We start from the raw sequence: 18,709 nt of genomic DNA on the forward strand, positions 1-18,709 counted from the left end.
TAGTCCACGTTTAAACGAATCTTTTAAAAACACACGTTTTTATGGAAGCTAACCTGGGGTGCCACACCCCCCTTCCCCTCAAGCGCGCGCAGCACGATATAAGGAGGGGATTAGGGTCAAAGTCCAACTTGCCAAGTCTAACCCTAAGTCCAAGCTAAGCCTAATTCCTAAACCCCAGCTAAGGCTAAGCCTAAATCTACAAACCCGCCCGCCCGCCGCTGGCACGCGCTCGACACACCCCCTTCCCGACGACGCAGAGCGCGCGCACCTGACTTATCGGGGGGGCTGCCACACCCCCAGGCCAAGGAGCGAACCACTCCCCCATATTATGCCATCCGCGAGGTAAGACAAGTGAACACTTCCCTATCGACGCCATCCGCGAGCTCAGCGAACTGATCCGCACCCTCCCTTTGGTTGGGAGGGGGGGGGGGGGGAGAGTGTGGGGGTGGGAGAACCACTTGGGTCCCCAGGCCTCAGGTAGTGATTTTGGTGATGACTTCACGATTTCTCGTTATTTTATTGGCGGCCATCTTGAAAAAGGGGGGCTATGAGGATAACCTGGAACCTATCATACTACTCCTGTATTTACGTTTCTCGAGTTGTCCTCACGCGTCAACCAATCAAAACTCGAGGTAGAAAGAGGCAATCAGTGAAAAACGCAGGAAGCCACGTAGTCCATGGGCCAAGACCCCCAAAAATGGTTTTTTTGTACCATGTGGAGGGACCACTGCTATCACGTATTTTCTCAATCTACAATAACTGAAGTCTATTTTAAGGTATGATAGCAAGCTTCTATCAGTAGCTTTCTTGCTCTAAACATGTGATAAAATGACGTCATCTAAACTGCCTAATGACCACGGATCCGGTTAACAGCTTCAGATTCTGAGCGATGTCCATTGTACAATTCTCTTCAAACAACACTTTATACATTTTAGGCCTAGCAGAATAGGACATTGATTCAATTGCAAAAGAAGGAAAGTTTTTTTAAGGTTGTCTCGTTGCCATGGAGACGGAAATGGTCAGTGAGTCCACAACTGAAATAAAAGTCACTGAAAATAAGGCTTTTCACTTCCTAATTTTAAAAAATAACTGCAATATACGTTGTCAAAAAGTTCAATCATGTGTAGATCACTCTAGCACTGGCTTGGATTAACTATTCAGCTAATGAGTTTTAAACAGCTCCCTTAACGAGTCTTCTTTGTCCTGATATCATCCATTCTGAAGCCATACCAGTACCAAACACATTGGAGACTTGCCCTTTTCGCGTCAGTCAAGCATCATTTTCACTTAAATGTAAACAAAGACTCAGGTTTAATTTCAGACAAAAATAACAGTTAAGTTATTTTAAAGCATTTAGCGGTTGCCATGACAACCAAAAACAGTTACTCGATACATTGAAAAGAGTACATCGCTCGAAACTAAATCTTACGAATGTAAGAGTATGTATAAGGAAAGTTACTTCATATTTTTACTATGGTTATGAGATTCTTACCTTTCGCTTTCTTCATCGTCATTGTCGTCAACGGATAAAACATCGTCATCATCATCTGGCCTGTTTGCGCAATCTTGAAGCCGGCACATATCAGTACATTTCAGCCCATTGACAATACAGGAGCACGATGGAAGTTTGCAGGACCTACTGCACTGGCAAGATAGTAGTTCTAGAACAGCTTGCGGAGCTGGCTGACCACCCATCCAGTCTACGACCAGCTTGTCGTCTTCTCTACACCAGCCAAATCCCACTGGTGATGGGATGGCTGGACATCTTTGTAAACTTCGTCTCCAGACAGCAGCCTGGTAGTTTGCTCGTAGCGAGTGTTTGTGCAGCGTATCATTGCAGGGTGGCAGCTGGTTGGAATCAACGTCTCCTCTCTTCAAACAGAACAGTCGATATCGCAGCTCATTGATGTCGCTTGTACCAGGGTTGCTGCAGTACATGGCACATGTAAATTTCTGAAGACTATGGTACAGGTGATCAGACATATTCCAGAACATACCCAAATGCTGGAACATCTCTTGAAATTCAGCATTTTGCTTTACAATTCGATAACCTGCAACCTTTCCCCGTCCGACAAAAGCACTAACAGTGTCGCACCCTGTGAATGCATGAAAGCCCGGCAGTGATCTGCATACACTTGCTCCAACCCTCTCAACTACTCTTGAGATATCGATGTACTTGACTCTGGTCTGTGAACCACTCTTAATGAATACTGAAGAAGGAATAAAGCTCTTGAAGGCCAAAAGAAGTACCAACACATCAGTGTCTTCGGATACTATGACGACCGAAGCAAACCTCGATTTAGCTGCATGGGCTGCATGTAAGATGACTCGGGTGTCAGCCTCCTCTTGGGTTGATTCGAGCTCACTGATAGGTTGCATTATTCCAGACGATAACTGGTAACATGTTTCGCCACACGTGACAACCAGAGTCTTTCCTGATAGCTTCTCTGTGTACTTTTCTTTCTTCCACTCGCTGGTTACAAACGCTATGAAAGCTTGTTTGTTCTTTGAGCTACACAGGAATCTTCTCCACTGTTTAACCTTGTGTTCGGCTTGAATATTGCGGTATTCGCTTCCTAAACCGTCACCCCTGTTCTCTCTTTCGGCGTTCTTTATGGATTCCTCTCTGTAATCATCGAAGACGACATCAATCCTGTCACTTGTTCCACCTTCGTTTAGAACTCTGCAAAGAAGAGTTTCAGCAACTGCCGCAAATGTCTTCTTATCACCTTTCAAACACTGGACAAGAGCCATCCCATCTATTACACATGCTGAGGGCTGGGGAAGGGCATCTGCTGCTTCGACATTTTTATACAGTTCTTTAGCCAAGGACGCTTTGTTCGTCTTACGCATCAAGCCATCTGCGGTAGCTAATGACCAAGGGAGTGGTCCGAGAGGATGGGATAATACTTCTCTCATCTGTAAGTCTCTGCTCTCTGCGATGACAATCATTTGAGCAAACAGTCTTCTGTCGGCCTTGATGATCACTTCTTGGTTCTTACCAGCTTTAACTGATACCTTCTTGTTCAAGTGAGTAAAAGTCTTCAGCTTAGCTTTCGTGATTGAATCATGGAACTTGACTTTGGGTGGATTAGACTGAAGTCGTTGCTCTCGGAATGCTTTGTAGGCTTCCTCTCCTTTATCTTTAGCTTGTAGCAAGTCGTGCTCTACATCAGGAGTGGCAACTTTTCCTGTGGAAAGACAGACGAGGTCTTGAAGGTCAGGGCTGAATGGGTTGAGCCAAGTGTTTTCAAGAATTGACACTATGGATTGAACATCAGCTTCATCTCTTTGTATTCTTGTTGGTTGTAGATCTTTGTGTTGGGAACAAGAACTACTGATGTGCAATATATCTTTGAGTTGCCTCAGGAAGGTGCTCCGGTATTCAGCGACCAGGTAGAATTTGCTTACTGCATTAGGCCTTAGACTGAAACCTTTAGTTCCTCCTGACGTTTGAGTGTCTTTGTGGACAGTCTCCTCGCACGTCTGATCAACAGGTATTCTCCCAAAAGGGTTGTCTTCGCCAATCTGAACAGAAAATCCTCCGGATCGCAAGTATTCCAGGGTGTCTGGATGCTCTGCTGGTAGATGTGACATTTCATGCAGATATGCTGAAAGGTACCTGGCGTAGTTAAGGTTATCATATGCGAAACACCACGGGACAATTTCACTGATATATGAAAGGTGAAGATCCCAATCTCCCTCCCGAGATCCTCTTAACAGACCAAGTAGTATTTCCACCATGTCAACATAAGACATCCAGAACTTCGACAGCTTCCCATTATCATGTCGGAGATAGCTCGTATACAAGCAGAACAGTTGCGATACTTCTTCAAATGAGGGACTCTCCACTGTGTCTTTGAATTCTTGTTCACATGTGTTATCACAGAGCGCTTTCAGTCCTTTTAAAAACGCATCAACAGAAGGCTTCTTCTCTTTATGATGTTCCTCAATCCAAGAGTTAAATCCCGTCCATGCTAGCCTGTTAAGAGCTTCATACATGAGCTTGTGAAATCGTACGGCGCGATTATATGTACGGCCTTCTAGAACACCAGCCACAGATCCTTCAGCAATTACTCCAGACTCGACTATTAGGTCTCTTAAACCAGCATCTTGGAAACGCTTTCCGATCACTGACAAGAAAGTACAAATGGTATGGAACACGCCCATTCTCAACACAAGGTCATTAAACTGTGCCCTGTGTTTCCACTTTATCTCAGTAGCTTTAGCATACAGTGCCTGATCAAACACAACAACTATGCTTTGGAGGTTTAAAGTTTCCTTAATCTGTAGGGACTTGGTGAGGACTTGGTACACAGCTGACATGTTCGTCGCTGGGGCATTGATTGTTGGAAGATAGCCCACGTTATCCTTGGCAACTTCGTGGTTATTACGCACCAAAATATTGAAACCAGTCCAACCAGGAACAGATTGCTTCTGACTTGCATGAATGCGTACTAAAACCCATAGCAAGTTCTTTCTCCATGCACATTCCATGATTTGATTTAACTTGACCTCCACATATCCTCTAGTATGGGGCCCACAGCGCTCGCCGGCATTATAGATAGGTACAGTTTCATCATCCACAGACTCGATACTTCTCCTCTTCGATTTCACAATGATTGGTTCTGAAGCTGATGGAGGCTGGGGACCAAAATGATTAGCTTGAACTGCAATTCCATTGATTCGGTGGGACGTGCCTTCACCAGACAAGGTCTCCTCGAGACGATCAATATTATCCCAGGCTAGAGTGGTACTGATGAATGGACGGATGTTGTGGGGGAGGGGAACTTCGTTGCATGAAGTTGCTGCCAACTTTTGAAGGCAAAGTGCAGTATTAATCTCTTCAAGTTGGGAGTACGCAATCCCGTGGCCACAGCGATTTAAAATTTGAATTAGTTCAACGTTGTTAGTAAGAGATTTTACAGCGTAAGGAAGCAGGACGTGCTTCGGGGGCTTCTGTCGTCCACCACTCACACCAAATACCAAGTCCTGTCCAAACGAGGTTATGAGGCGTTGAACTTTTTGAGAACAAGATTGCAAACCCGGAAATCCAGTGCTTCCAGTTAGCATAGTGAACAAAAACTCTTTGAGGTCATCTGGAATGGTCACGGCATTTTCAGATAGTTCGCAAGGTTGGGGTGGCCATGATGCCTTTATTTCTTGCTCCTGAATAGCTTTTCTGAGATGGAGGGCGGTCTTCGATATTTCCTTGGTACTATTTAAAGGACTAGTAGTTTCAGACTTCTCCATGACAAGTTTGGCTAAATCCAGTCGGGAAAGACTATGCGGAATAACAAAAACTCGCTTGTTGCCAGAAAGATCTTCAAAATCCAGTGCGCCTCTAAACTCCCCTTCAAGTTTCCTTCTGAAATGGGTTCTCGTAGATTCTTTGATTTCCATGTCTCCTTGAGATTTAAAAAAGGATGTAAATAAGGTGTACAGCTCAGCCATTCTAACAACCCTCGGGTTTTGCAGCAAATCTGTTTTGATGTAGGTAAACAGCATTTCATAGGCTTGTGATTCTGCATTAGTATATTGAAAACACTTATCTTCCTCTTTTGTATCACTGCTAAAAGCTTCTTGAATGTTTCGGGTGTAGTCACGATAACAAGACTTGTGATAGCACGCTTCTGCCGCGACAAGCTCTCTAGTGACAATAGCCAGTATTCGTGGATCGTTTTTACCCACAGCTGCTCTCCTGATCGTGTTATCAGCACGCAAGTCGATACATTGGACCAGTGCCTCTCTAGTTTTGGTTCCCCTGAGGTATTTGGTCTTCTCGCAAAATACACAAATTCGCTCATAGACTCTACTTTGCGTGGTCTCGGTTTGTCGGACTGAAGATCTGCGGCTACTTGTGCCACCTTGTTCTTCAACTTTGAAACCAGAGTGAGACAAGTTTTGTAAATCCCTTTTCATCGTAAAGATACTGCGACATTTTCGATGATAGGAGATCTGGGGCACCTCTCCTTCCTTTAACGTTTTCGCGATATCGAGAACCTCTTCATGGTTACGAATAACCGCAGCATTCAGTAGTGATTTCCATGACTCAAGGTCTTTTAAAGAAGACAACTCTCCATTTTCGTCACTACAGTGAATTAAGCACTCGTTTCGTTTTCGTTGTCGCTTGTTATCTTCTGCATTGCTAATTTCTAGAGTTCTTCGTTTTGTTCCTTAAATGTTCAAAAAGAGGTAAAGTAAGGACAGTCAATTTAATATTGTTATTTTTTCTAGAAGAAATTGTTACACACTTTAAAATGTTTGAAAGGCAGTTGGATTCAGAATTCATTAACACGGTGCATCAAAGTGTGGTGATATATACAAAGACTGAGCGACAGTAATATTTTACATAATTTGTGGTTCAAATTATCACAAGACAACCATCAAAACACTGATTGTTTAGTTATGTAGCTACTTGTTATAGCTTTTATTGAGTTGTAAACACATACCGGCTTACAAACGATGAAAATTAATGATTAAGGCAACACAGTGCTGGGCTGTCGAGTCCATGTACATCTCGAAGGACTGTAAGTTTTTATATAATTTGAGGTTCAAAATATCACTATATCGTCATAAAAATGCTTATTGTTTAGTTATACAGCTAATATTTTGTATATATTGTTGATTTCTAATCAGATCTCTACTTAAAGATTATCGAAATCAGTGAATAAATCAAACGTACTTACCTGCTATGAAGGTCGCCATCTTGAATTTCCCCATAATGCATTGCAACATTTGAAGTAATCCATAACTTACTATATCATCGCTTTTAAAGAGGTAAATTGAAATTTGGTTCTTAAAAAATGATTTGTGTTCTTTCTTGTTGTATTTACATGAGTGAAGACTATTTTTGATCCAGCTTAATATTTTTAATATGACTTTTGAAAACAAGCCTCGATTTCATGCAGAAGCGAATTTCGGTGATATTTCAGCCAATAAAATATACAAGAAAGCTACTCTTTAGGGGTTGCTATCATAACATTTTGTAATCACCCCCAACTTAGCTTCAAATTTGTCACACTCTCAGCTGGTCCCTCTGAGTGGTACATCTGAGAGGGTCTGGCCCATGGACTAACGTGATTCGCTTAAATTTGGCTTCCGATTGTTTGAGAAAAGCAGCGTGTGCCCTTTGATCGCTTGATAAGGCCCTTCGCAATTTTGTTTTAAACAATTGCAAATTTTAGAGCTTAGCAAATGAAAATTGTTCCTAAGCAAACATGTCTACTTTCTGCTGTGAATAATGATTGAAAACAGATGTCAGTTTTTTAGCAGTTTTCACCTTTAGAGATATCTAATTAAATTGCAAATAGTTTTACCACTTTTCAGTTAAAAACATCGCACGGAATTTAGATGGGACATGACAAATTTCCTAGCGCGGTATCCTGAGCAAAAAATCGCATCAATAGCAAATTTGCATAAACATTATTATTTCTAGCGCCTGACAAATAAAAAAAATCTAGATTATTTCTCGCCTTATAGAAAAGGTTTGTTGCGAAAGGAAATTTAAATCGCTTTTCTTCATTGCCTAGAAGCGTATGGCTGAAAACGATACTTCAAACGTGTATATTATAAAGAATTGATTTTTTATTTGCTTAAAAACGCAAATTAGCAGGAAGTAAAACACGTTCATAGAAATATCTATATATTTGACGACGGCATATTGAATTCTTTAATAGATATATAAACGTAACAAGTGACCTTTTAACGTTAACTTTCAACTGGAACTAGCTATTGCGACCTTTGCTTGAGTTTTTAGCGTAAACTAGAGAGAGGAACGGGTAGAGTGCGTTTTGTAATCTTAAGTCAATGCAAAGCATTACATATGTAGTCTGTAATTATTTGACAGAGTAACAGAACTTGCTTTAAGAAAATTATATGTCCGATAACCATTCTTTTTGAGCAGAAAATGTTGCTCGATCTTTACCGATTTTCAGCTCATCGGGTTTAATTTGATATTGTATTGTTTATTTAAACTTTAAGGGAAGTTTTGTTCTTTAAATATATAATTGTTATTATTATTCAGAAAAGGAAAAATGAAAGCCTTAACTTTTCCTTAACGGTTGAATATTACTGAACAAATGAGGTTGAAATAAATCGTTACCTTTGTATATGATGTAATGTCGCTTTTTTCAGTCACTTGTTAGTTTAGTCAACCTTTTGTGAATTTGCAATTGCTCTTATGATTAAGGTGTCAAGAACTCATTCATCTTTCCCAGGTTCTTAAGGTTATACCAATATTTCATATACCAAATCTGATTGGCTACTCGTTGCCTATGGAAACCGTCATTGAAAAGACCCCTATTGACACAGAAGCCTAGCATTTTATTAAGCTTTTTTTGAAACCGTGGTGACACCTGAATGCCTTTTTTTTTTGTAAAAACAATTTTATGCCTTTAATTTGTGGATTTGTCGAGTCCTTGTTGTAGAAGATTAGTAATCCATATTTTTAGGAATACTGATATTTATTTCCTGAAATGTCGCCCATATGAGTTTATATGGCAGTTTAAAAAGAGTTATCGATCACAACCTCCTGACCTGAACCAAAAATGTGGATGAAACTGACCTATTTGGAATTATATTTGATCTGGCTATAATTTATTCATGCCCAGTGAGCGCGAGTGTAATAATTGTGTTGTTACAAATGCCCCGAAAATATAGAAAACTAAAGTAAAATAAAAATAAAAACACTCCCAAAAGTTAAGTGTACGCTTACTATATTTGTAGCGCATGTTATAATTGCTCATATATCATGATGGCTAAGCCAATGAAAACTCTTGAATTGCATTATCCAATGATCCAATTTTTCACAACCTTACCTCTATGAAGTCAACCACTATATATGTAACTAGGATTAAACTCAGCACATTTTAGATTATTTTCTCGATATACTGAGGTTGATAATTTATTTAAGTTCTTTTCTTTATATAACTGCATTGTAGCGATTGCCAAATTACGGACCAGATATCGTACAGTGGAGCCACGCTCTACGGACACCCGCTTAATACGGACACCCGTGTTTAACGGACAGTTTCGTTAGTCCCGACTAAAAGCTTATATATTTTTTCGAAATAAACCCGCTTACAGGGTAATACGGACAACGGACACTTTTCCGTGTCCCGGGTCACAAACTGTCACGTATCGTCAACCCCACTTTACGGACACCGGTTATCTGGCCACAGTCTATTTCCGGGTCTGGCTCAGATGTAACTTCAACAGTTGACGCCTAAAAGCAGATTCTACCTTGCCAACGCTAACTTGGAGGAGAACGTTTTCCCCAAGCCATCGGCATCCACCTCTCAGAATTCACAAGATGACAGTGATGAGGATTTTCATTGTGAGGTCAATGCCTAGTCGAAGGAGCCTAAAGTCAATTCACTGAAAGAACCTATGGTAAAGCTGGAGGACATTACTGAATATCTTATACTAGTGAAAACATAACAGAAACGGCAAATGACCTTTTAATGGTTCTATTTAATATTCAGTCCACCTGGCTGAGTCGCAAACTAATTAAAGCGTCAGTACAGTTAATAGAGTTTTGGATAGGCTGGTACACGCTCTGAGTAATAGCGAATGAGAGTTCCAGCTTCTATTAATCAGTAAATATTGCTACCTGCAGAGCCAAATGTATTGAACCTGGATATCCACGACTTTGTTTATACGGAAATGATCATAAGAACTGATAGTTTAGAAGGGACTTAATGAGTAAATCAGTCGGAATCTGAGGATTACTGACTTCTATTGCACCTGTCATGTTCGAAAGTTAGTTACATAGTTCATTACCGTTTATAGTTTTTCACTTGCTATAACTGTATCATTCGCCTACCTCTTATCCTTGCTGTTTCTTTGTAGTTGTTTCCACATCATTCCTTTTTTAACCTTTAATTTGTAGCAAGATATTTCTGCATTGTGTATCTAGCTTGTTCAGCTTTAAAGCGTTATTGTAAAATCCTGCAATTTGAACCTTCTGTTCTATATAATAAAACTTTATTGTTTTTGTCACACAATTTCTTATTTTAAGTGTGTTCTCGTCTACATTTCGTGACTCGTATTTTTAGCAGGTTTGGCTTTGTTTTGAATAGGTCTCTATTAATAATGTTATTAAATTCAGTTATCGCGCTTATAAGACTTATAAACTCTACCATATTTAGTTTAAATTGTAATTAGCTTTTTTCTTCTTTCATGATTATTTCGTTCCCATTTTTGTTTCAGCTTTTTCTTATTGTTATTGGTCGTTGCTAATAGGTTTTAAACTCCTAAATGTTGGGCTAGTATTTATTGTAAGTACGTTGACCGATTGCCCATCTTGCAATCGCATCGTACATATTATGCGGGGCAGCTTTAGTGAGAACTATTACTAGTGTTATACTCAGCCGTAAACTATACTCGAGTAGAATCAAAATCACATTTAGCGTTTCAGTACCACACTCTCAGGACCTCTCAGAGTTTGGCAGCATATTATTTGCGAGCTAATATATCTAAAAGTATGTGGATATCCACTAAAGCACTCTGTTGGTAATAATGTCGTCTGCCAACTATTGGGCGAACATTTCTTGTTGCCGGGATACACGCTACTGAATGGAAAGGACTTAGCGACAATTTGCAAGGTAATTGCAATCCTCCGTAGGAAAAAAGATGGGGACTGGTACATTTACCCATAATTCTTAGCGCACGAAAACCTTAACAACGTTCATAAAAACGCACAGAAACGTTATAAAATCCTCAAACCTAGGCTACTCAATGTCCTTAGAACAGGGAAAAATATTGTAAAAATATGGCTTTCTTTGTGCCTTATAGGCTGTGTTAGGTTCGCAATGCATTGTGGTAGAATGTACAGCCGCCATCGTTTTTCCTACGGTGGATTGTTGTTATCAATGGGTCCCTATCAGTGGTTGGTTGGTTGATTGGGTTCAGTGCATGATTTTCAAAGAAATCTCCATTTCGGTTCAAAACTCGCTGGGGGTGTTAAAGATTGTCAAAGAAAGCCGACTTCCTGGGTATTCTCCCTTTTATGTTTAGTAGTCTCTAAAGCGCCAATTGATGAGAATTCCGCGAAGATTTTCTACACATCGAAGAAATATTTGCTCTCACAAATATACGAATAAAACCGGTCATAACGTCTTACATTTTTTAAGAACAGATCAATTTTGATGAAAGAGAAAAAAGGGAAACTCCGGTTTACAGAATACTTATAAACCTCACCTTGAAACCTTATTCAAGGGGTAAAAAATGAGCTGAGAGTTGTTCTCTACTCATGTCAAATGATTTCCTTCTACGCATTCCACCTCCATGGACAGAAGTTCTGCAACCTCCAAATTCTGACTGATTTACTCTTTCAGTCTCTAACATTAAATTACAAGTCTTCCCGATTATTTCCGCTTCAAAGTCATCAACATTCGAGTTTACTGCAGCTTTTTGCATGTAGTCAAATTTACTGATCAGAAGCTGGAAGCCTCATTCGCTATTACTTGTGTTTACCAGCTTATCCAAAACTCTAAAAACATCAGGAACAGTCTCAAGGAAGATATAGACCTATCGTCCATAATTTGGCAATGCCATGTATGCCAGGGATTGCCCCTGGCAAACATTTGCTTGTCAGAAAATTAGCAAAATTTAGGGTTCCGTATTTTCATGAGTTTGCAACGGATTCTTACAAAACCTCGCATATTTAATTTACAAAATTCGACTTGATAAATCGAGGATTGAGGCTAAGTTTTGTTTAAATCAAAAAACAAAAAAAACAAAAAATCGGAAAAGGGTAATATCGGTAAAACGTTTCATTGCACATTTAGGTGTAAATTATAAAACTGTCATGTCGAATGCTAAATTTCAAGCCAATTTCAAAAGTTGAATTTTGGCAGACATTGAAAGCCATTTATTCTCCTCCAAGAGAGCAATTTTCTAGTAGATAAATGGGTTATTTTGGAGAAATTTATGTCATGGTAACTGATATTGGTAAGGTGACCAAGTTGGTTGCTCAAATAGCGAAATCCCTAAACGAAGAAATGGAGAGAAAATTTCAAGTGAAGTGTATAGTTTGAGAGAAAATTTGCTTGGATATTTATCAGCCTCTTCCAGGCGTTCAGTTAGTTGGGGCGCAGCGCGAAAAACCGCTAGCGAAAAAAATAGAGGAAAAAGCTTCTCTCGCCGCACTTCTCTATTTTTTCGCTGGCCGTTTTTCGCCCTGCGCCCCAGCTAACTGAACGCCTGGAAGAGGCTAGATATTCATAACAATGCAATAGAATTAAACAGCAGTATGTTGTAGAAACGAAATCCTTTTTCTCGCTGAAAATATAGTAGTTTTTCCAGCGAGTTTTCCCCCAAGGAAAATAGTGAGTTTTATTCCTCCGAGACCCTCAGTGTTCCGAGGGGAACATTGAAGGTCGAGGGGAAACAAATCTCATCGTTTCCCATAGGGCCAGTCATCAAGTGTTTTGTTATACCTCCTAAATCAAAAAAGCAGAAAAAAACTTCGAAAAACATATTTGCTTGATGCTGGCTGGCACACAAATTTGCCGTGGTTTCAAGGTGTACGACCTGAGTCGAAGGTTCAAGTTGTTGTTTCCCGAGGATGTTAGTGAGGTTTGACCCATGACCGTTTCATGACACGTAACACGTTTTCCTTCAGTTCTCTAGTTTCCAAATGCCCAAAATTCACTCTGTTTGCCCCCCAAATTTTGCACAAACTATTGTTTTGAAATGCTCTTGGGAATACGCAGGCCTCCCAAGAGTATTTCACAATAATAGTTTATGCAACTAAACTCCATAATACCCGACCACTCATTAGCATCCCCCGTTTATGCAAAATTTGGGGGGCAAACAGAGTGAATTATGGGCAACTGGAAAATAGAGAATCGCAAAACGTATATGAGTTGGGAGCTAGGTATAACAACAAGGTTTGTTTCACCTACAAGCTTCTATAGCCCGGTCCTCAGTAGCACTTAGGTAAATCAAGGGCACGACGAAGAACTAAAGATAAATTCGAGCACCGATCAGGAGCTAATTTCTTGTCTGTTGAAATCTTTTAATGTTTCAGCATTCAATGTGAAGGTGAAATGGGGGTGTGTCTAAGAAAACACCTATTAATAAAATATTTTGACTGCGAACGTCCTTCGCAGCCCCTATCTACATTGCTTCACGACCCAGGAAAGGTGATAAAGGAAAGATTTTCTCTATAATTATGATATGACAATGACAATGACAAAAAGTGGTACAATAATATTTCTGAGCTGCATGTTTTGGCAAGGCGATATCGTGGTCAGACACGAACGCATTGCGGACCCACGTTGTAGTCAGCCATCGGGATCGGTCGGGATCGGTCGGGATGGTTTTGGTTTATCCACGTGACTCGTCACGCCCGTCACGGATTGTTGTTGCTTCAAAGCTGCACGATTGCTGCCTGAAACCGAGTAGAGCGAAGGTGCTAGTCAGAATGTCAGGCTCTCGTGACCAGCTTGTTCTGGAAGAAGAGGAAGAAATCGATTTAAGATGCTCTGAGGGCAGTCTTAAAGACAAAATGACTATTACAGCGATTGGAAAGGTGAATCAAATTTGTAATTGCCACTAAGCTTATATCTAGCCATAGATACCAGCTACATGCAATATGCAGGTATCGGTGGAAGCGCGATTGTTTACAAGGATTTGTAACCTAACGTAACTTAGCTCTGTCGTTGGGTCTTTTGTAGCCATGTAGGTCGATGTATGTGCTGTTTCGATTGCCATAATTATATTGCATAACCATTATTACAATTGAATGTTTGCAATTTTCTAACTTTAACACTTTAGAATGAAAATAAGCGACATGAAAGTAGAACGACGTTTTGATGACTCCATGTCATCATTATCAAGTTCGAAAGGTACATCATAGAACTGAACAAATATAAATAGTAAAAATGGTGGGAAAATATTTACGGAATTAAAAGGGTGTTACAGCGGCTATCAATCACAAGCGACCTTCAGCGCAAAAAAAGTCTAGACACCACCTAAGTTTTGGTGGACGTCAATCATCTCCGCCTCCTTGCTGACTGTATGCAAAATTTACCTGAAAGTGAAACCCTTCAGCGGTCCACTTGTAAAAATTATCATTTTACTTGCGGTATGTACGGCTACCTCACTAACTACATCCTTGAAATCTATAAATGAAAACCTTTGTCGGGTTTTTCAACGGCCATTTGCATGCATGAATGACCCCGAGAGCAAGCAAATCTACACACAAACAAATTATTTCTGCACGTATTTTCCTTGGGGCAACAGACTGAACAATACTTAATTCTATAAAACTTATAACTTGTTACCTTACAAAATTATAAGGTTTATAAGACGTTTAAGTCTTGTTCAGTCCATAGCCCCAAGACAAATACGTGCAGAAATAATTTGTTTGCGTGTAGATTTGCTTGCTCTCGGGGTCATTCGTGCATGCGAATGGCTGTTCAGAAACCCAACCTGCCCGTCATTAGTTATAAATTTCAAGGGATATTTACCGCCAATGTATTTAGTGAAATCAACATCATTGAGCCTATAAGTTGCGTGAAATTACCATTTTGCTGTTTTCTAAGTGAAACTAGCATCCTTGCCGTCAAGCGTTAACGTGAAATCAACATTTTAACCTATTTAGACCTGAAATTAACATCATTGAGCTTATGCGCTACGTAAAATTGACATTTTGCTGGTTTCTAAGTGAAACCAACATCCTTGCCGTCATGCGTTAACGTGAAATCAACATTTTAACCTATTTAGACCTGAAATCAACATCATTGAGCGTATGCACTGCGTGACATTGACATTTTGCTGGTTTCTAAGTGAAACCAACATCCTTGCCGTCACGCGTTAACGTGAAATCAACATTTTAACCTATTTAGACCTGAAATCAACATCATTGAGCTTATGCGCTACGTGAAATTGACATTTTGCTGGTTTCTAAGTGAAACCAACATCCTTGCCGTCACGCGTTAACGTGAAATCAACATTTTAACCTATTTAGACCTGAAATCAACATCATTGAGCTTATGCGCTGCGTCAAATTGACATTTTGTTGGTTTCTAAGTGAAATCAACATCCTTGCCGTCACGCGTTAACGTCAAATCAACATTTTAACCTATTTAGACCTGAAATCAACATCATTGAGCTTATGCGTTGCGTGAAATTGACATTTTGCACGTTTCTAAGAGAAATCAACCTCCTTGCTGTCACGCGTTAACGTGAAATCATTTTAACCTATTTAGACCTGAAATCAACATCATTGAGCTTATGCGTTGCGTGAAATTGACATTTTGCTCGTTTCTAAGAGAAATCAACCTCCTTGCTGTCACGCGTTAACGTGAAATCAACATTTAAACCTTTTTTGACCTAAAATCAACATTTTTGAGTTTATACGTTGTGTGAAATTGACATTTTGCTGCTTTCTAAGTGAAATCAAAGTCCTTGCGGACGCGGCGGGCCGATCCTTTGTTATGATAAACCGAGGCGAGACTTCGACTTATAACAAAGGCTTGGCTTGGCTATTATAACAAAGGATCGGCTCTGTTTATCATAACAAAGGCCCGGCTTCGTTTATTTGAAGACCTCGGCGGGAAAAGGGCGCTAGGTATTTTAATCAAAAGTGAACTTTGTCGAAAACGCTCCAAATTTCGCATGCAGTTTTGTTTAGGTATGTTTAACAATGTCCCGTAGTTTTTCCGCTAAGCTTCGCTTCGTTTTCGAGATATTGCGTATGCAGAAAAACCACTCGGTTTTCCTAGCGGCGTCTTTATAAACGAAGCAAAAACCAGCGACAAAAATACAGGACCATGTTTTTTCTATTACATTGAAGACCACATGCAAAAATTCAAGCCCTTTCGCGAAATTTTTTTTTTTTCACCCAAATCGTCACTTAGCATGGTTTTGCACTCACCCCTTCAATTGTATTTTTTGCCCTTCGATCGCCAAGAAACATTCCAGTATAAATGGAAAGGCCAGTGCAGTCGAAGACATTTTATTATCCAAACTTCCACTTCCCACCTTCAGCCCCCTCTTCCCCTGCCTCCCATAGTCAGAGTTCCCTGCTCCCTTATCCCACCCTCCGGACACTACCCCGATGCCTCACTCTACTTGGGAATGTACAAGCTTGCGATGCTTCATACAGGAAATATTTGCTATATATTCTAAATGTCGTGATACCAGATGTTTGCTGTCTACATATAGAATGCAAGACTGAAAATCAAACATTCCACTTTCACAGCAAATAAAGTTAATTTAATTTTTTTTGGAAAGTGAAGGGCAATGGTACTTCAGTTTCAGAAGAAAGCTGATTGTTTAAAGGCACATAATTTATTTAGGTCAAAGAAATTAGACATTTCTTCCTATGCAAGTTTGAGTTGAAAAGTGTGAAAAAGTGCAATAGCTATATTTGACATGAAAATATTATAGTTTCATAAAGAATGCTTAAGAGTCACTGACCGGAAATGTTGAGAATGGCTGGCCAGGTTCGAAAAATCGAAAGTCCTGAAACTTTACCTGAAGAACGCTTTTAGGGAGCTACTTTCGAAAATATCATTCTGATTTTCTTAGAATTTTAAGACTTTGAGAAATTCACGAAAAACGAAAATACAGCTTTTTGCCTTAATTATTAAATATGCAAAAAGTATCTGGAAAATTGACAAAGTTCTCGGTTTTGCATCGAAACAGTTTACAGAACTAGAACACGGGGTAAACTTAGCATAAGAGCTTTACCTTTTTGAGTTATTTTTGGTAAAAAAAATACCTCTCAGTCGGCGTGTTGGGTATGTTATGGACGGGCCAATGGGTGAGTGAGTGAGTGAGTGAGAGATGTATTTATGTCACACCAATCAGATTAGATCTACTATAAACAGCCAATCAAATTTCTTGTTGTAAAGGTAAATGGTATGTGAGAAGATTTGATCCCGATAGAGTTCAGAACGGTCACATTTATTCTTCTATAAAAGAGGAGGAAGTATTCATATATTGGGTTTACTTCGACATTTTCTGTGGGTTAGGCTGAAGATTTTAGTTAAATGAACGAGATGAGCCTTGAGGTTTGAAACAGTTCGTGACTACTTATAGCATGGAAGGCCTAATGCCGTTCCGCACGGAAGTAGCACGACTTGGCTGCGAACGGCATGCTCTTGCCATGCATGTGCTGAACTGAATCAGGGATGGCGGAGCCGGAGTGGGGGCTGGGGGGTTCAAGCCCCTCCCCCTCCCCCTCCCCCCACTTTTTACCACAATGATAGTTTATTTTGTTTTAGTATGAGGTACAAATGAAGAAATGAAGAAGGAAAAGAAAACGAAAAACGTCTGGTTGACTACAGATTTACAAAGAATTTACAAAGCTACAACCTCGTACCAAATCTGTAGGAAACTTTTCATGTTTACATAGCGTTAACCTTTCCGCAGCGTGCGCTTCCTTCCCACACATGCGGGGGCTTGTGTAAAAGCGCAGGTCAGTTAGTACTAAGGCTGTGATATATCATGGAGAGCTGAGAAATATGTATCAAGCTCACAATACCTTCAAAATATATTGCTGTAAATGCACTAAAAGTACCTGCCATTTAATTATAGTTCATCCACTAGGTTGATTTTGTTAAGAACTACACCATGGAGAATGTCAAAAATACCATTTCTGAGCCCCTAGATTTAAATTTTTTTTGGGGGGGGGGGGGGAGGATGCTCCTTGACCCATCTACAAACTTGTACTGACCCTGCTTATTTTCAAGCCCCCTACCTCCCCCGCCCCCACTTGTAAAAAGGCTCCGCCATACCTGTGAATTCATATCCTGCTGCATCAGCTGCAGTTGCTTTCTAGCATTTAAAAAGGTCTCTAGCGAAGCAAACTTCTTCCGATCTTCTGCACGACTGAATTAAATTTGACGTTTAAATCTTTTGTAGCTTTGTGTTGAGCCACTGCCACGCAAAATTTATTTGAGTTCAGCGTGGCAGCAGCACGATGTTTGGACTAGGCCGAATTCCAATTGAGGTCAGATCGCGGGATAGACATCAAACAGTCTTTCTCTATTTTTCAAGAAAACCTGCCTCCTTGGTCTAAATGGATGACGTTAATAAAACCTCTTCATTTCATTTAGTGTATTTAATTAATTCATTATCCATCCGATCATTCAGATGTTTCATTAGATGTTTCAAAATCGAGACACATGCTAAAAAAAATACTTTAAAAGACCAGTCTCCTTTTGAATATTTGCAGACTAATCAAGTGTGTATAGACGGGAAAGACAAACCCTGATATGTTTCTATTATAAGCAAGTGTCTAAACCTCAATAATCTAGGAATTCCAATTAATTGGTCAGGAGCTAACTCAAAATATATATTAAATGACGCCAGTCACGTAATTCATGTAGCGTGTTTAGTCTATGTAACTTTAAACTTATGTTTTGGGCTTTTTCTATAGTATTATGTACCTTGTGTGAAATAATGAAACTATGTTGTGATAACGACATGGATCAACTCTATTTTTGTATGATTTCCCACAAAGCATGGCCCACAAATGGAACAAAAACAGACTAGAGGGCTCAACAATAGAGTTCTTTGAACATACGGCATTATGCAAATTTGAGAAGAGACTGTCGGGAACTTTTGCATCCTTACCTGTGTGAACCTTAATTGCCCAGAAATTTTTTTTACGTAGTATTATAGTAGAAATGACACCAAGATGCGCTTGAAGCCCGTAAAACTGTGCATTTTTGGTGATTTTCATAGG

General features: G+C 39.9%; 1 protein-coding gene across 1 annotated transcript in view; it reads left to right on the top strand.

Moving 5' to 3' along the window:
- The first annotated feature begins 11,856 nt into the window (after window positions 1-11,856).
- The window catches only part of LOC145460588 (uncharacterized), a 25,321-nt gene continuing 18,468 nt past the window's right edge, over window positions 11,857-18,709 (top strand). Inside the window, exon 1 of the mRNA XM_081445450.1 lies at window positions 11,857-13,540. Coding sequence (XP_081301576.1) covers window positions 13,325-13,540 — 216 coding nt within the window. The 5' untranslated portion in view covers window positions 11,857-13,324. The remainder of the gene's footprint in view (window positions 13,541-18,709) is intronic.

Source organism: Orbicella franksi, chromosome 11 (assembly GCF_964199315.1).
Source record: "Orbicella franksi chromosome 11, jaOrbFran1.1, whole genome shotgun sequence".
In the NCBI taxonomy this organism is placed as follows: Eukaryota; Metazoa; Cnidaria; class Anthozoa; order Scleractinia; family Merulinidae; genus Orbicella; species Orbicella franksi.